This window comes from Leptonotus elevatus, chromosome 5, assembly GCF_054856555.1.
Source record: "Leptonotus elevatus isolate MCC_2025b chromosome 5, RoL_Lele_1.0, whole genome shotgun sequence".
In the NCBI taxonomy this organism is placed as follows: domain Eukaryota; kingdom Metazoa; phylum Chordata; class Actinopteri; order Syngnathiformes; family Syngnathidae; genus Leptonotus; species Leptonotus elevatus.
The window spans coordinates 14,351,972-14,370,725 of record NC_141243.1 but is presented as its reverse complement, the minus strand read 5'-3'; the positions used below and the strand labels follow the sequence as shown (position 1 = coordinate 14,370,725).

The window sequence follows — 18,754 nt, the reverse complement described above, 5'->3', positions numbered from 1 at the left end:
CGCGTCTAAGGAGGTGTTGGTCGTGACAGAAATGCAACATCACTGGTATGGAGGTCAACGCTGTGACGTATTGTACATACAACATGTACTGGGAATGCAAACAGCTGTCGGTGTGACGTTTGTGTCAGTCAGGTCACAGACACCAAAACAAACCGGATTTTTGTTGGCCTGCTATATAGTATTTTACTAGCCCTATGAGTTTGTTTGTTTTATTGCACAATTTGCACTGTTGTGCATCAAGTTCCCTGTTGTCCATGTAATACTGATATTTTAAAATTCCTTCATGCGCCGTTCAAAAAAAAAAAAAAAGAAGATATATTTAAGTTTTTTGTATATCATGCATGCTCCACCAATACCCAAATGAGTACAAAGGGACCTGACTTTTTTACTCCAACTGTGCCCCATATCAGCTTGTATCTTCCCTTCAGCCAAACCACAGTTTCTTGGGTGGGGGGAGGGGTGGAGTGGCGCTACGCACAAGCTTAACACATAGGCTGCAGCGACGCTTAAGGCCAAAGGTGGCAGTCGCGAGTAAACAAGAGACCAACTCCACTATGATCCGAGCTGCTGTTACAGAACTGCGGGTTTTGTTTTGTTTTTTAACGCAAAAAGTGCAGTTCAACATCCCGACAAGTTTGAGATAACGTAGCAATGTAATGAAATAAAGTGACTCTAAGTCTATGTGTAATATTATAAAGTTTGTGTCATGGATACATTTACAAGACTCAATTAAAGTTCTGGTTAGTCTTTTTATTTAAACATAATTTCATTTCGTGTTAGGTGCTTCTTGCTTATCAGCGTTCACATAAAAAAATAAAAATAAACAAGAGTCAGAAGGCAAAAGTGCGAGCAGAAAAGAGATGAACTAAAACACATCATGGTTGTGTCAAAATATATAGAACACAGAAGTATTACAATTAAAACGGGATTGTTCAATGTGTCACTGTTTTCATTAACCAGGAAGTAGTGTGTACTAATGTAGCAGAAGAACAAGAAAAAAACAAAACAAAAAACAGTTGGCACTTGACAATTTTTCCCCTCCATAGTTAGAGGAAATTAATTATTTGTCGATTGTCTCAACTGATCTTTTGCCTTCATTTATATGATAAAGGTTCGGTCGGCATCAATGACAATTTAGTGCTGATTCATATTAGGATTGTTCGGTCTCTCTTTTTAGTTCCAATCTAGCTAACGGGTGCGGTGTCAAGATAGGAAAAGAAAATGGCAGTGTTAATACAATTACAAGGAAATCACTGATTGTCTGCGTTTTTATTTTTCTGATCAAAGTCTGTGCAAATTCAATGCTGTTGTCAAGTTGTGGATTTGAAGCAATGGAAAGATGCTGCGGCCCTCCTCTACTACTTTAACCGTTCTCTCATTGTCGTGCAGCCTTGGCAATCATTTGACCCCACACAATGCCTCTAAGAGTAGTTCAGAAAAATAAATTATTCAGCTTGTTGCTTTAACATAAAACAACCCTTGCCTAAGCTTCTCTGAGCGTACTATTGACTAAGAGTCAAAATCAACCTCAGCCTGTCTAAAAGCTGCATGACATTCATGCTGTTAAACTTCTGGGAATTTGAGTTGAGCCACAAGCACATCATTGTTGTCCAGTGGCAAGATGCCCAAAAGCACGAGGGATCCACGAAATGCAATCAAAACAGACGACTACATGTGAAAACTCCCTATTAGCATCAGCACAGAGACAGGAAGCAGTAGGAGACACCTGTGCGGAGGCAGCTTCAGGTGCAGGCTGGCATGGAGGAGGAGTTTGGACATCTCATAGGCTGGACGGACGCATGCACAGGAAGTCATGGCTGAGCCACAGGATGCTCGTCTCAGTCTACTTTTCCCATTTTGGCGATGAGCTCGTCACAGATCTTCGTGAGCTCCTCCATCTCTTGATTCTGTTGCACAAACAAGGATGACAATGTGTGCATTTAATTAAAGTCAACTCAAAAATGTTCCTTACAATATGTTCTATGGAGCCCCATTAGTCTAAATACGGTATTTTGATTAATATTGTGTTTGTGGAATATGAAAAAGCAGCAAAATCCAGCCGTTTTTATCCATCTCAGGAGGCGGCCATTTTGCCGCTTGCTATTGAATGACAACATGTTCATTTAAAGAGAAAGTCAACCCCCCAAAAAATTCCTTTACAATATGTCCTATGAAGCCCCATTAGTATAAATATGATATTTTAATTAATGTGTTGGTGGAATATGAAAAAGCAGCAAAATCCACCCGCTTTCATCCATCTCAGGGTGGCCATTTTGCCACTGGCTGTTGAATGACAATGTGTGCATTAAAAAAAAAAAAATTATATATATATATATATATATATATATATAAAATAATGTTCTTTACATGTTATATGCAGCTCTATTAGTTTAAAACAGTAGTTTGATTAATATTGCGTTTTGTGGAATATGAAAAAAGCAGCCAAATCCACCCTTTTTTTTTATTGACCTTATGGGGTGGCCATTTTGACACTTGCTGTTGATGTGTTCATTTAAAGAGAAAGTTAACTAAAAAATGTTCTTTACGGCTCTTTTAGTCTAACAGTATACTATTTTGATTAATATTGTGTTTGCGGATTATGAAAAAAGCTGAAAAATCCACCCATTTTTATCCATCTCAGGGGGCGGCCATTTTGCCCCTTGCTGTCGACTGAAAGTGACATTACATTTGCTCAGGGCTCAAGTAACAGCCAATCATGTCTCAGCTTCAGAAAATGACCTCACACTTGTTCAGGACTCGGGCATCAACCAATCTTGGCTCACCTGTTTTCTGAAACAAAGTCGTGATTGCTCGTTACTACCTGAGCAACTATGTCATTTCCAGTTGACAGCAAGTGGCAAAATGGCTGCCTTGAGATTGATACGACAACTCATATTTTGCTAACACAATATTTATCAGAATAAGACCAGTGGGGCCACATACAACATATTGTAAATATTTTTTGGGGGGATGACATCTCCTTCAATGAACAAAATATCACTTGGGCCCGCTTGCCTTCTGCTGCAGGGCTTGTTCCATCGACTCGTTCCTCATTTGCTCTTTTCTCAGGCTGGCAGTCAGCGCCAAGCTCTCAGAGCTCGCCTTTGTGCGCACCTGAGCGATCTCCTCATTGGCCCTGACCGAGAAAAGGTGAGTAATAATTTTTCTCATATCAAAAATCTCATAGTTGGTAATGGCAGATTTTCTTTCATGCAGGTCTTACTTGTCCAGCTTCTCTTCTGCGTGGACTTTAAGCGTCTGGTACCTTTGCTCTTCCTGCTTGACTCTAGCCAGATACTCCTGAGCACATTTCTTCAGCACCTCTTCATTCTGTAGACAAAGCATCCATGACAATTACAAATGCATTTGACTTGAAGTGTTCTTCCTATCTCTCTCTCTGTTCTTTATCTGCTGTGTGGAGCAACTGATCTGTCTGCTCTAAGAAAACCTGAGCCAAGTTTTTTGTTTTTGTTTTAGGGAACAAATGATTCATTGACTTGTTGAGAAACAGAATTTCTAGGACACAAATTTGTGGCGTGACACACAAGGAAAAATTGCTCTGTCTGCTTGCCAGCCAATGGTGTTGAATCGGCTGCCAGCATCTGGCAAACATATTTGACTTGTACCGTTTTTGACCCTTTAGGGGCACCATCGTTCTTTTGTTTGGAATCATAGAAGTGTATTTCACCAAAAACTAGGGTGAAGCAGGGATTGATTGGAAAGAACATATTGACTTCCTTCCTGCATTTTCACTAAATCCTCACTACTGACCCTTCTGGGCATGAAAATGAAATCCTGATGCTCCCCAGATTTCTCTAACTGTCGCCTCATAGCAAAAAATGATCTGCAGTCAAATGCTTTCTTCTGTGCGCGGACAAGCGGTACGAAAATGGACGGATAGATGGACAAACGTGAGCATTTACTTTCTTAAATCCTTCAAGGGTGCCCTTCATGTTCTCATAGCGCCGAAAAATGTCCGACAGGGAGCGTTCCACCGAGTTGAGGTCTGTCAGAGCGGCCTCTTTCTCCATGGTTACAGCATGCAAAGCCTTCTGGGACGTCAGGCTGTTTCTCTGCTCATCCTCTGAGAGAACAAATCATTGATATCGGTCAACCCAGTTAATATTAGGAGAAACGCAAACGCATTAAATGCAAGCAAAAAATAACCACTTGATATTTAATACTTTTTTGGAGCTGTGGTTTTAACCGGTTTTTATTAGAATTAGTTCCTGTTTATATGGTAAGGACTTACCAATCATCTGAGCAATTGTCTTCTCATACTCTGCCACAATCTTTCTGTAGAAGCACAAAACATATTGTCTGTCTGTCTGTCCATCTCTGACTATTAATATCTGTCTGTCATTTTATTCACCTCATCTCATTGACTTCCTGTCTGCTGTCATCATACTTCCTCTTCCAGTCGTTCACTTCCGCCTCTTTTGTGATAATCTTAAAAAAGGGGGGGAGGGGGGGGTCATTTGGTATGATCAGAAATGGCATGTGCACGCAGAGAAGAAACTTAAACTGATCAAGTTAGCACCTCCTCTCTGATGAGGGTTAGAACCGCATTTTTTTCCTCCCCACTGATGCAGATGGAGTCCAAGACCTCACTTCCTGTTTTCTGCACGCCCCTTCCTCCTGATTTGTTCTTCCATTTACTCGGGTCTTCATTGTGCTGAGGGAAGAAGAAAAAACAAACTGCTTTTTTTTTTTATTCAGAATATCCACATAAATAGTATTTAAACGTAGTGCGGTACCACCTTTTGAATGTATATACACAAGCGAATAGATTAGTTTCAAGCACCATTATTGGGATAAGTGAGAACAAAAAAGACTAACTCCTTGAAGAAATCCCTTTTTTCTTTTTCTTTTTTTCTAAACTGTAAACTAAATCTGTCTCTCAGACCTTTCTTCTCTTCAAACCTTGCTCACCTGTCGGCCCTTGCCCCCCCCCCCCCCCTCCCCCCCCCACTCCATGTAGCCTCTGCCCTTCCTTGGATTAAAAAAAAAAAAAAAGGGCCCATTCTAATCTACCGGATGATAATCATAATCCATCTGTCATCTGAGCAGAGTCCACCAAGGAAAGGCAACAAGTGGAAGTGTAGAATGTGGACATCTGTGTGGAGAATGTTGTAGCAACACTCGCTACTAGCATTTGAGTGTACAAGAAAACCAAAATTATCTTTAGTGCTACAGTCATGTGATTTTCTAATACATTCAGAAATGAATAAAAAGGTGCGGTTCTGACCAGTGTGCAGCTGTCTGGCTCTTCTGGTGTGGAAGGTACATGGCAGATTTGGGCTGAAAGAGATCATTCCAGATTAGATGCAATATTATGACCTCGAATGGAATAAGATCCTTTAATATGGCAAGGAGGGTGGATCTATTACACCCAAAATCCCCGTTCCCTAATCGTGTTGACTTTCTTTTGGCAAATACTTCTGGTGCATTTTTGGAATAACAGAATGACACATTTGAACAACGCTACTGTTCTTGGTCTTTGTAAAACAACCCCCCCCCCCCCCCCCCCCCAAAAGTGATTTATACTCAGGATAAATTTTGACTGTTCCCAAAAAAATACAGTCACAGGTTTAAAAAAATGTGCGCAGAGCTTATGTAACCTTTATTCAGGTTTCTTGAAAAGTGGTGTTTTTTTTTACTAGTCCAAACAAAAGGTTATTTTCCATGTTATCTTCTTAGAATGTATGTTTACATGGCAAAACAGGACTTGTTTGTTTTCTCAAGCAGATAAGCGCTGACTGCACTGTACAGTCACAGCGCACATGACTAACAGTACGGCACAACGTGGTTGTTAATCATTTATGTTGGCTGTATGTGTAACTGTAAGGACTAATGACCTTCTTACTGTCCTGGATTGATTGACAGATTGTTTGCTCCAGAGAGGTAGGGGGTGGAGGCAGAGGCATGTTGACTAAACTTTAAAAGCTATCTGACCCTGGGACAATTGTGGCCTTCTATGGGAGGAATAACTGAGCTATTTATCAGTGCATCCTAACAAAAGTATTGGGACAGCTGGCCTTTATGCTTACAGGTGAAAATGGAAGAATTGATTTATCTGCTCACCGCTTTGTTCCTTGTCTGCTTTGACACATGTGCTGCTGGCCAACTTCTCCTCATCAGTAGCATGGCCGCCATGATCATCCTTTATCAAGAGCAAACATGATTAGAAATACAAAATGAATACAGTACAACCTTGTGATGCTGCTGTTGCTGCTACTAAGCACAGCCATCCTCACCTGCCCACTGAGGTCTTTTTGCGTCTGCTGCTCCAGCTTTACTTTACACGAGTTACTGAACATGAACATTGAGAAAAGCAAAGTGAATGTGGGGGGAATATATAGGATGACAGGAGACAGCAATTTTCTCAGATGTTATGTGCTTGGCTGAAAATGATCAATTGTGAGGATTAATAATATCAAATAAAAAGAACACATCCCCTGAACATTAGATTGAATAACAAGCCCTTTACAAACACACAAATATGTTTAGGTTGAGACAACAAAAAGCAAAAGGAAAATGTCAAAGTCAACATGTTTTTAAATCTCAAGATAAAAGAAATAGTCATAGTTGAATTTGAGCCGAGCAGGATTCCAATTTCCAAAATCCATCAATTTTCTGAACATCTTATTGTCAATAATTAAAAAGTGTGACCTTTATTCAAATGTTTTTTTTTAAAACTGCTCTCCTAATAAAATTGGATTAGACTTATCCTGTAGAGTGACTCCCTCCTGTGGTGTGGTTGGGTAGTGTAACAGTCCAACTTTTGACCAACCCCATTTCTGCATTGTAGCCATGCTTTTCCCGCACACACAACCACGAAAATGTATTAAACCACCCCAAAGAGTGATTTATATATTTTTTTTAGAGGAAGCTCAGTTTCACTTTTATTTAGCAGACGTACAACAATCAACCCACAAGAGGGCGACAAACTACACACAAACGGTAAAACACCTACAAGTTCCAAGGTACCTGAAACGCCACCATGGAAGTTAACGTACGAATATAAAATAATAGTTTACAATAAATACACAACTATAAATTCATATATAATGCTTTGTAAAAATTTGACGTGTTGATAATTAATTCTTCAGTCATTTGGAATTTTGCTGGGAGGCGTTTGGATGGATAGAACTACATGAGCATCCAAAATCGTGCCACACGAAATAAGCAGTTGCTCTTTAACACTAGATAAACATACAGGACACTTCTTTAGGTACACCTACAAAAGCAAAACTTCTGCTTTCTCATAAATAAAAATGTCCAGCATCCTGATAGTAAACTTTACATTTTTGTTGTGACTGTACTTTACAAAAGTAATTCATCATACTGATTGATATTTTAATATTTAGCTACTTAGCTACAGTCATAAAAGGCAGAATATTTTTACAATTCAACTGCTGTATTGTAACAGTAGTCACCGACAGCATAGAGGTTCACTTGCCTGACTTGCATGTAGGCAGCATGCATTCCATTCCCACTCAGTGATGGAATTTGGTTTGGATGATTGTCTGTTTCTATAATGCATGTGTCCTGTGATTGACCGGCAACCTGTCAAGGCTGGAGTCATGAATCCAACCACATTCTTTTGTACATGATACATTTCAATCAATGTGGAATTGACCACACATGTTGGCATACCAGACTCCTCCCTCTCCATACCTCGATATGATTATGCACATTTGTATTAAAAAAGCCCTGCCAGTGGGAAATCCTCACTCTAGTCTACATGATCATATAATCAAATTAACAAACCAAAATTCACAAATAAAAAAAGAACTGTGAGCTGGAGACGTATAGTAAACCTAGTCGAGCCCCCAAACAAACTTAGTTTTGGCATGCTGCCCTCTGGACCTCATCTAATTACTAACACCTGCCTGTGTTAATTGCTTATATAGGCATACAGGTGCAGCTGTATTCCCTTTAATTGCATGTCTAGTTTGATTGTACAAGTGTACCTAATGAAATGTCCAGTGAGTTGCTTGATGTTCAGAGATGCAAAAACAAAGCAAAAAAGCTAACACACTTTGATGCGCTCAGGTTCACTGCGCACAATAACGTGCATTCACTGTTGTTCCCTTCAGCCATTAGAAACAAAGCTGTGTTTGTTCAGCTTGAAAATTGTGAGTCACAGTCCAGCTGGATGAGTCTACAGTAACTGGAAGTTGGTACAATGTGAGCATTTCTATTTCTTTACTCACGTGATAATACTGTTGTCGACCACACTTCCTTCCTGGTAGCCGGCGGGCTTTTCACAATCGGAGTTCACGTTGCCATTGAGCACGTCGTGATGCACGGAAAGGTCATGGCTGGGTATCAGGTTTGAGTCCGGGCTCAGGTTAGAGATCGCGGGCGCCTCATCGTCCACCTCCGAAGGATCTGGTGTGTTCAACGGGGAGTGGACTGGTAAAGACGGAGGCCTTTGCACATGTAATGTGGCGTTTAACTGGGATGAGGTCTTGGGTGTCAAAGTCAGGTTGAGGTTCTGGTTCAGACCGAAGCTGTTGTTGTTGGGGGATGAGCCAGTAAGGTTGTTTAGGGCGTCAACCTCATCCTGGCTGGAATTCTGGTCAACAAATTGGTCTGTAGCAAAGAGAAAGAGAAACAAATCGTTTGAATTGGATTTGTTGTGCAGATGTTCCTAATGTTATGGCCATCGATTTGAAAACGACAAACTTGTCCACTGGCTATAATGCTTTTATTTGTCATCAAGGCATTTAACCCTCAAGTGTTGACCCTCTCCCTTCGCCTGTTAGATCACTTGAAATGGCTGCAGGCTTCCTCCCATATATAGCCTTCACATCCTGTTAGCGGCAAGCTAACGACCGCAGCAGACCGATCTCAGTTGAGTCATACTTATGTGCAGAACACAGACAGAAAGTGTCTAGTATACACTATACACAAGAATAAAACAACCTGCGGCATTCATCGTGAGTGAATAACTGCATCGATGCGAAGTTGAAGGTTCATCAATGTGCAACTTGATTTGCAGCCCAGAATTGGGGCTCTCTCAGGCACTCGCGCCCTTTTAAGAGCGAACAGCTGTAGAGGCGCCCCACCCAGTCAGACAGAGTTCACAGCACCATGTGGCCTAGCAACAATGTCAACATTAGCCTTTACTGCCCTTTCTTAGCTAATTGAAGAAGGAGATGAGAAAACAAGGAAGTGCAAAAACAGAACAAACATTTTTCCATTTTGAGTCCGCCAGAAAAAAACAGAGGCATCAGATTAATTATAGTACCGGTACATTAGTATGAATAAAGGCAATGGAGCATTATTATACACACTATAATACTATGTACTCTTAATATATATTTAAGTAAGCTAACTAGGCCACCATGGTGAACTAGCAGTAAAAAATGGGTCTTAGCATGTCTGCCACCCAGCCACGTGATTCTGTGTTTGAATCTCAGTTTGGTGCTCCTATATTGTATTCAAGCTTCTTCCTGCTTCCCAAAACATGCATATTTAGATTCACAAGGACTCTAAATTAGCAGCGGGTGTGATTGTGAGTGTAAGGCCCCGTCCAGACGGATGCAAAGCCGGCTTCGTTCCTCAAACAAATATCGTCAAAAGTGCCGTCATCGTGTGGACGAACGGCCTAAACGGTAAGAAACTTAATGTTAATAACCTTTTACATAATCAAATGGTTTATTCATTACATGCTCTGTAAATAGAAATTAGATTGAGTTGCGTAATCTCAAAACCTCAATGAGGACAGCAATACTATAAAAACAAATCGGTTGAATAATAACAGATGATGAGATGTGATGACCCTAGAATTAGAGTTAAAGTCAACACCCCAATTTTTTGGACAATAATGTGTTATATGTGACCTCACTAGACATGACATTCGGATTAATATTGCATTTGTGGAATATGAGTGATGAAGCAAAATCCAGCCGTTTTTATCCATTCAGGTCAAGGGCGGCCATTTTGCCACCTGCTGTCGACTGAAGATGACATCAATGTTGCTCAGGTAACAACCAATCACAGCTCAGCTTCAGGAAACAGGTGATCTGTGATTGGTCGTTGCCTGAGCCCTGAGCAACTGTGATGTCATCTTCAGTCAACAGCAGGTGGCAAAATGGCCGCCCCTGACCTGAATGGATAAAAACGGCTGGATTTTGCTTCATCACTCATATTCCACAAATGTAATATTCATTCTATATATTCTAGTGAGGTCAAATATAACACGTTGTTGTCAAGAAATGTTTATGGTTGACCTCCACTTTAGGAGCAGCTTGAGTAATTAATTACCTGTGTGTCCGGAGTTATCCAGCTGACTTAGCAGATTCACAACACCTGGAGACTCGGACTCTGGGGTCTCGTAGGTCCCTTCAGAATCTGAGCTATAAAGAGAGAAAAAAAATGTTTTTATTTGCTGTGCTTTGTATTGGTCATGACATGAAAAAGAATACATTACTCTTTCATGACAGTACTGTGCAAGTTGTAGGCCATCGTTTTAGCAATGACATTATGACATTATTTTTTTGTTTCTTAAATGCATTAAAAAATCAAAAAACATAAAAAAATCTCAAAGGAATTATAACTATACACACCTGCCCAAATTTCCGATACTAGCATCCTTCCTAATTCTGACTTTTTGGAACTCAAAAAAGCACGCACAACAACAACAACAACAACAACAAAAAGCAGAACAATACATTAAGTACACTTAAAAGTGTTTTAATGGTAAGTGCATCAACATTGTGTTGGTCCCTGGCTTTCATGGTTTTGTTAGAATGACACAGAACAATAGAACTGCACATTCAAAATAAACAAGTTGATTTCATTTCAAGGGAAGTCAAAAGAAGGCGGGTCCAAGCAGGCCACCTGCATCCTTCGGCCCTCAATAAGGACACACTGTCCCAGCACATTCACACACTCAAAACGCTTGTGGTCTTTTGGCTGCCTCGAGCGAGGCCGAATTAATTTCCTCAACAGTGGTGGGTGTAGAAAGGAAGGGAGTGAAAGAGTGAGAGTTGACGTGGGAAAGCGCAAGTGTGCCCACGCATGAAAGTACATCAAAACGCCCGCCCTCTAATGAAAAACAGGACTCGGAACAGAGCTGCCGGAGCCAAAACCCAACCACACTCCTTCTGATGCAAGCTTGCACCATCAACAGCTAACCCTAATATATACATAACCCCCACCCTGTCATTCTCTCTCGCTTGCTCCCACACACACACACACACACACACACACACACACACTGGAGCCTATCCCAGTGATGGCCCCAATGGTTGCAATCTTAGATTGGTTACTTAGAAACTGGAAGTGGATGGAAAAATCCTAAAGGATTGGAAACTGTGGTTCCCCCTCAACCATCCCCCAACTTTCAGCAACCAAATTGAGATTCCGCATGCCTCTCCTTATATAACGGAGGTAGTCACTTGAAATTAGATAACGCTAAATATGCGCAGTAAAATCTGTAGAGTAAATTTTACTCTAAACTGAATCGATGTGGTCCCGCTCTAAATATAGTCAAATGTACACCTGGAAGAGAGTTTAAAAAAAAAATTACACATGGGTTGAGGAACAAACTTACAACCTTCAGCTTGGGAGACTCTACCACCTGAGCTATGCCACCTCTACTGTTTGCTTATATCCAAGAGGAGACCGAAACAAAGATTGCAGATGACGTGTGCTGTGACCACCTGCCAGGGTGACTTAGGCCTCACATTAACACAAAAGGCCAAATGTTTGTATGTACAAATGAGATGTTATTCCCACACCGGCCCACCTGTAGCCCATTAACCTCAATTTTTTTCTTGCCGTCATCCAAACTGCTGCAAGCGTGCGTCTCTTACTTGTCATCATTGTCATCTCCTGAGCCCCCCGTCACCGCTGACCATGTCCATTTGGCCCACTGGACCGGAGACAACCAGGACATCGCTCAACAAGGTTGTGCGTAAAAATAAAAACAAACGGCCGCTCCTGTCGCTGAGGTTTCCTCTTCCTCCTCGATTGCTTATGAGTCGCTCTTCCTCTTTCAAACAAGGAGGCTTCTAAAAAATAAAATGTTGTTGTTGTTGCTTTCTCCTCCTCCAAATGTGTCACTTCCTCCCCAGTCTTCCCATCCTGTGCAGGGAAAAGGTGCCTTTCCCCCGCCACTGCAGCTGCTCTTTCTGTCGTCGGCTTTTGCTCTCCGATTAGTGGAGCATCGGCGGTCACGCCTCCCCTCGCTGCCTTGCCTCCTCTCGCAGGGAGGAACGATCAGCTGGTCAAACAGACGCAACTCGCTCTGCTGCTCCCGCATGTTTGCATGACTTCCGCGGGAGTCGGCCTCTCCCTTCCTTGCGGCGTCGCCTCCCCTCCTTGTGAAGGACGAGAGGCAAGGCTTCCTGTTTTAGGAGCCCACGACACCGACCGACTCGGGTTACTCTGGGACAGACAGCCAAACAGGATGGAAAAGACGTTAAATCTAAATTTATGAGACTAACACTTTAGTGTGCCTCAGTGGACACTTTTATCCTTTTGTATAACCACATGCATGCCACTGCACTCGCAGCTCACCACGAGGCAAGCAATTCCTATTTTTTTATTTGTCATTTAAATAATGTAATGATGTGGCGTGTGGAGTTATATCACTCATGTCTTTTATTGCATGAAAAACAACCACTGTAATGTAGCTGTGAATGCTTTCAAAGAGCACAATGTTGGACTTTTTCAACAAGCTGATCAAAGTTGCAATCATAAGCAGACAGGTGATGATGACACAGTGATGTCATGACATCGCCAACCTGACTAAACATCCAATAGGATTTCTCTGTCATCCCTGTAGTGCTCACAGTCTCTAGTGATTCCCAACCACTGCGCCGTGTAAAATCTGATATATATACAAATAATATGCTATTTGAATTTGGCTCTGCAAAGTGCGCAAATTATTTAGAATTCTCCAACAAGTATTAAACAATCAAATCATAAAGTAAAACTCCTACTGTTGTGTACACTGTGCAAGTTGATGCCCGCTTTGTAGTGTGCACCGGCACCACCTACAGGAATGGAGTGCAACAATATCATCCACTATGTCACAATGACGTGTTTGTGTTATTTTTAGTAACTCAAGTAAAACAACAACTGAAACATACTTCATCATTATTATTTGCATATTCCATACCGTTTTAACTTTTCTTAGTGCGATCTATTTGAACTGCTAATGAGGGCCTTTATTTTGTCACTGATGTGTGGACACGGCCACGGAGGCTCTATTGTCTACATGTAGGGCAGACAGCAAGCATGTCAATAAAGCAAATCTACAATCAACAATAACAGATGCATCACATTGACAAAATCTCTCCTGCCTGCTCACTCACGCTGATCATGGCTCACTTACGTAAGTGGCGGCTTTTACGTGTTTGCATCCTACACGCACACACACAGAAACTAGGCCAGATGAAACATGCTCTCAGAAAAATAATCCAACAAGGGGAAAGGCTCAAATATTTAAGTCTTAACAGTAACCGTTCTATTGCTGCTAAAAAGATGATGTCGCTTGTGTGGCAACATGCTCACAAATAACGTCACACAGAAAATGTTCAGTTTGTGGAGTTGAGATTATTTCCCACCATTTTTTTTTTGTTATCCTGTTAGGACAGCTGAGAAGCCAAACCTGTATGTCTTGAAGAGGACAATGTTGACAAAAGACCATCAATGTCCTTGTGGCTGTCTTTTGTTATTATAAAGGTCCCTCTGGACACACAAACTAAAAATTTACACATATGCACAATAAGCATAATGGGTCGTCCTGCTCCCGTCTCTCAGATTAAAAAAAAACAACAACTAATAAATGTATGGAGTCTGGAGAACAGCTATTATGTAATACCGTAAGACTACAAATAGCTCAGGAAGAAAGAAAAATCACTCATGCGTACGGTACATGCATACAAACTACTGATCAGTAATGTGAGGCAGGCAGTCACGTGTATAAAGTAATCCAGCAAGAATGCCCATCCTTAACTCATTCACTGCCATTGACGGCTATAGACGTGAAAAAATGAATTTGAACTATTTCTAGTTAGTTTTATTCTTTTCCACTTTTGTTAACAAGAGTATGAAAACCTAGAATTTTTTTTATTGTACATTTAGAACAGATATCAAATTTATGATTAATCGCGAGTTAACTATTGAAGTCATGCAATTAATTACAATTACAAAATGTAATCGTCCGACTCCTAATTTTTTAATCTTTTTTTCTATTAGGGGCATCGGGCGATTACATTTTTTAGTTGTAATTAATCACATGACTTCACTAATTAACTCCCGATTAATCACAAATTTATCACATCTGTTCTAAATGTACAATATTTTTTTCCCTAGGTTTTCATACTCTTAACAAAAAAAAAAAAGTGAAACTAATAGAAATAGTCCAAATGAATTTGTGACGTCTATAGCCGTCAATGGCAGTGAATGAGTTAATCATCGATTACACTGTGACTCATAGCACCAAGTGTGCTTATTACGAGCTAAAAATAAAGCAGCAATGACTGACGATTAGTCGTTGCAGCGATGTGATTCTGGATTCGATCATTATCTTGGTGACGTATATGACTACATGCACACTGCAAAAAGCAAAACCTCACAAATGTCAGATTGTTCTTATCTGTCCATCCCACAGTGATGACAGAAGGTGGCCCCACCTCTCACCTAGTGCCACCATCATGTCAACCTTTTTCTCATCAGCTGATCCATTACAAACTACCCTGCTAATGCTTACTTTGAAGTACAGATTAAAAAAAAAAAAGTATGCGATGACAGTAATGAGTGCGAGGAATCCGAAGAAGCATTGGGGAAACATTTGAACCAGTCACAACTAATACGGTAAAAAAAAAAAACTTCCCCGAGATTTGGCTGTGGCGACTGGGGTGGCGTAGCGCCGCTCCTGGTCTACCCACAGGAATTATTTTTGTTTTCAGTATCATCACAACCTCAACCTAAAACCTTTTAAAAGTAAACTTTCAATAAACCTAATTATTTAGGACATTACCAGTAAGAAAGTAGAATCATAATGTTGTTGCTGATTTTTCATAATGTAGAAGTCAACACTGAACGTGGGATCCGATAAGAATGAAATATTCTTGAACGAGTTTAGTGAAAATAAACAGTATGGAATATTGATGCATGGATGTCGTTACTGATATAAAGTTGTGCCGTATGCTGCCATCTCGTGGCTACATATTTTAACTACATGTATAAATATGAAGGTCAAGATTCAGAATTAATTCAGAAGGAGAAGGGATTAAATTTATCTCATTCATTTTGTCGTGTGTGAGAGCAAACAATGGGTTTAAAGTTAACAATCATCCCACGTAGACTACATTCCCCATAAGAACACACATTTTAACTAGTTCAGATTCTCTGTATGTATCTATGGCAGAGGAACTAATGTCACAATTTAACTGTGACACTTCGACCCCAAAAGAAAAGCAGCGCTCCAGTACAGAAAGACACCAACTGAGCTTTTATTAGTGACTACAACAGGGACACCAGAGCACACAATTCCCAGACAATACGCCGTGTGCATTGTGCATACATGCATGCACAAAGCAGTCATGCAACACACCTCCTGTCCTGCTGCTCCACTTTAAAGATTTTACACCTCTTACCGGGCTTCTAAATTTATCGCGGTAAGAAATTATTTGACATTTTGCTGCATATTGGACAACACTGAGCTAGAGAAATCACCATCTCTCCTGTAATATTGTTGAGGAATATTATCAACCTTAAGTATTCATTGGTTTGTTTCACTTTCATCTCAGCGTGCCCCATCAGTGTATAAATATACATAATTCAACAATCGTGCTTGTCCTCATGTATTCATCATGTGTATTTATTTTTGGTGAAAGAGCTTCTTTTTTACGCTCTCTACTGAAATAAGTTCAGGATCTAGGTCAGTTCCCTCTATATACATATAGGGATGGGCGTTTTCGGACCGATACCAGCCTTATTACATGGTATCAAGTACTCATAAAAGCTGCAGATACGTGTCACTGGCGTGGCCGTTTTACTATCAGGAAGTAAATGTCATGCATAGCTGACAGACTGGTTTTCTCTTTTGAATTCCATCCATGTCCATCATCTCATATGCCCATGAAGACGCACGTCCTATAAGTGTATGTATGTTTATGACCAATGCTTAGAGTGCATTATTAGTGCGTTGCTACCAACATTAAACGCTTATTTGCTAACTCAGTTTGGGCGTTATGATGACTTAGTCCATTACGGTACTTCATGCATATTCTGTACTTTACACATTAACCTGCTTTCATTGATTTGAGCAAAATGGTAGGTTATTATTCATTGCATTAATAAGGGCTATTTTTCCTGCTGAATAAATACAGTTCAGCTTGGCAACATATCCCTTTTTTTTGTACTTGTATGTACCTATAGTTTGTAATGGATGGTTGTAGTTCATCTTTAAGCGACTTAATATTTTTTTTCTTATTTTGAATAGGTTAAAAAAATTATCGGCAGATATGAAATGCTTACAATTTCCAACGTCATTGTATCATGCTTAACAGTTAATAGTTTAATCTGTATTACTTTGTGCTTCAATTTATTTTGATCAAAGACTTAACCAAAAATCTAAAATGCCTCTTTCTCCATAACTGAACCCAATGACTGAATGAAATGAAACGATTGCATAATGTGACTCAAGCTATATGCATTAATACATGTCACAACAGCGAACAGCAGGTTTTAAGAGTTAAAAGCACTGCTGGGATTTACTGTGCCGGGGACAAAGTGAAAGGGCTCACTGACCGTTATGAAGGATTAAAGAGAAATAGGGAGTTATAGTGGACCGGTGCTTTTATAACCTTTTTAAAGCAGGCTTTAAATCCAACCGAAAAATAACTAACACGTGTATGATTACAAGTCACGCATAAGGATCTACCATGCTATAAATCATCACCGCTGTCAACATAAACGCTGCTCCTAAAGATACTCAGTGAAACGAGGAAGTGTCCATGCAGACAGCGTGACATGCAGTCAGCCCAAACGTGACTGTGGTTCCTCTGCTCAAGCCTTGTGGCGAGCTCCAAACAAGTCATCAGACCAAAACATCTGCCGCTCCTGCTGTAGCAACTGCATCCTCCCATGACTCAGCTATTCTTGCGCATCCTCGTCAAGCTCACAAAAACAAGACAATGGAGGGTCTTACATGCTGTTTTTCTTGCGAGGTGAATCCTTCCCGTGCTGGCTGAGGGAGCCCCCCATGGCATCCAAAATAACGACTTCGAAATTCAGGACGTATTCCCAAAATTCTAAATCCTCAGTTCACCTCTCCTCCGGATCATTCGAACAATTTGAGGTGCTCGTTGTCATTTCAGTTCACGTAATCGCTACTTGTTCTGTACGGATCACACATAAACACCAGTGACAGTCCCGCCCCTTCACTCCCTTACTTGTTATCCTCATCCACTCTCTTTTTTCTCTCTCACTGGGGCAGATTAAAGTCACTCAGAAGAAAGGCATAGAGGCGGGGTGCATAAGAGGAGGAGGAGGGGTAGTTAGGGATGGAGTGTAATTGGGGGGTCATTGTCCCAAAAAGAAAGACACTCCTCTATTGTTAGCCAGCTGCATTTGAGACCCAGGGGGAGGGCATGCAAGGCTGGTTGTTATGCCACCTAACTCACTATCTTTTGGGGCTACTATGCACAGCAATCTTGTCACTGTCAGCTCTTAGTAAGACCAATGTCAAAGAAAAGCAGGACGACACATTAATGGTCACTTAAATTCATATTATTATTATATTCAACATTTTTACTCGGAATATGTAGAAAGCTGAGTCATTTTGTTTTAGTGGAGTGAAAGAGAAACTTGTCAAAGTGAACCGATACAGCAGTGAACTCAATAAGCGAAGTGCTCATCTCGGACCGCGCAGTGCATTGTGGGTAGGGGAGCGTTACCCGGCTTACCAAACAGTAGTCAAGAGTAATGGAAAGCGATTGAGACTTAAATGAAAGTTGATTTAAAGCGTTTTTGCAGTCGCCGTGGATTGCCCGTTACAACGAGGACTGTGTTCGGCAACAGACAGAAACGGAAAGACGAACTGGCTACCCTTGCTTTTGCTGCATCGATCCAAAAACTACCAATTTTATTGATAAAGGAGGAAGAGAGAGACGCTGTGAAAAAAGACTGCGTTATTGTTAATGGTTGGAGACAAAGTCATTTCTGACTCATTGAAGAAGCCCATGGATTGAAATTTTGGCTTACTCGCATTTCAGCCGATATTGCTGAATGTGTGCACTTTACCGAGAGTTGGATCTAGGATACAAAATCGGGACGCGATCAAAAGACGGGTTGGATCTTTCTTCACTGCAAGCTTCGTGATGCTTCCGTCTGCTCCCTCGGTTTCGGGATATTGACAAAATAAATGTGTGCAAGAAATTTTACATTTTAGCCTCTTTTACGTCTGTTTGGATCTTTCTTTTCTGTCTGGAAATTGGGAAGAGAGGTTTACAAGCGTACACTTCCGTCTTCTTGAGCTTTGCGATGGTGTTTTTGCCGATAAACTCCATTAGGACAATTAAGAATGGCACCGAGTGCACCTGTCGTTTTGTCACTTAAGACTGAAAGTCGTTTAAACAATTATTGCAAGCTTTAAGGTGTGCAGTTACGCAAACACTTTCAGCACTCCATTCGGCGCCATTCAAATGACGGCTTTGTTTGATAGCAAGTTTTTTTAAACTTAATTTTCACGCATACGCAAACGTAATGCGCACTTCGCTTA

The 18,754-nt window shown here is 40.8% G+C and overlaps 1 protein-coding gene across 2 annotated transcripts; it reads right to left on the bottom strand.

Annotated features, from left to right (window-relative positions):
* Positions 1 to 735: 735 nt before the first annotated feature.
* LOC147173816 (transforming acidic coiled-coil-containing protein 1-like) lies at positions 736 to 17,439 on the bottom strand. Of its 2 annotated transcripts, none has more exons than XM_086075946.1 (13): positions 17,183 to 17,439; positions 10,279 to 10,370; positions 8,220 to 8,601; positions 6,258 to 6,312; positions 6,085 to 6,163; positions 5,249 to 5,301; positions 4,541 to 4,675; positions 4,373 to 4,449; positions 4,253 to 4,296; positions 3,924 to 4,084; positions 3,224 to 3,330; positions 3,016 to 3,136; positions 736 to 1,907 (listed from the first exon to the last, which is right to left on the bottom strand). In XM_086075946.1, the coding sequence occupies exons 1-13, from the start codon at positions 17,236 to 17,238 to the stop codon at positions 1,839 to 1,841; spliced, it is 1,431 nt and encodes a 476-aa protein (XP_085932072.1). In that variant the 5' UTR covers positions 17,239 to 17,439; the 3' UTR covers positions 736 to 1,838. The 2 variants fall into 2 exon arrangements, with proteins under 2 accessions (XP_085932072.1, XP_085932071.1); XM_086075945.1 differs by lacking the exon at positions 17,183 to 17,439 and adding an exon at positions 11,832 to 12,344.
* Between the last annotated feature and the right edge of the window lie 1,315 nt (positions 17,440 to 18,754).

What these genes read in the sequence shown, in the direction of transcription:
- LOC147173816 (XM_086075945.1), bottom strand. Translation starts at nt 11,914, where the DNA reads ATGTCCTGGTTGTCTCCGGTCCAGTGGGCCAAATGGACATGGTCAGCG. An exon ending in GTCGACAACAGTATTATCAC is followed by an intron (nt 6,313 to 8,219) that starts GTGAGTAAAGAA and finishes GTTCATGTTCAG; the next exon opens with TAACTCGTGTAAAGTAAAGC. An exon ending in AGCCAGACAGCTGCACACTG is followed by an intron (nt 4,676 to 5,248) that starts GTCAGAACCGCA and finishes TTCTTCCCTCAG; the next exon opens with CACAATGAAGACCCGAGTAA.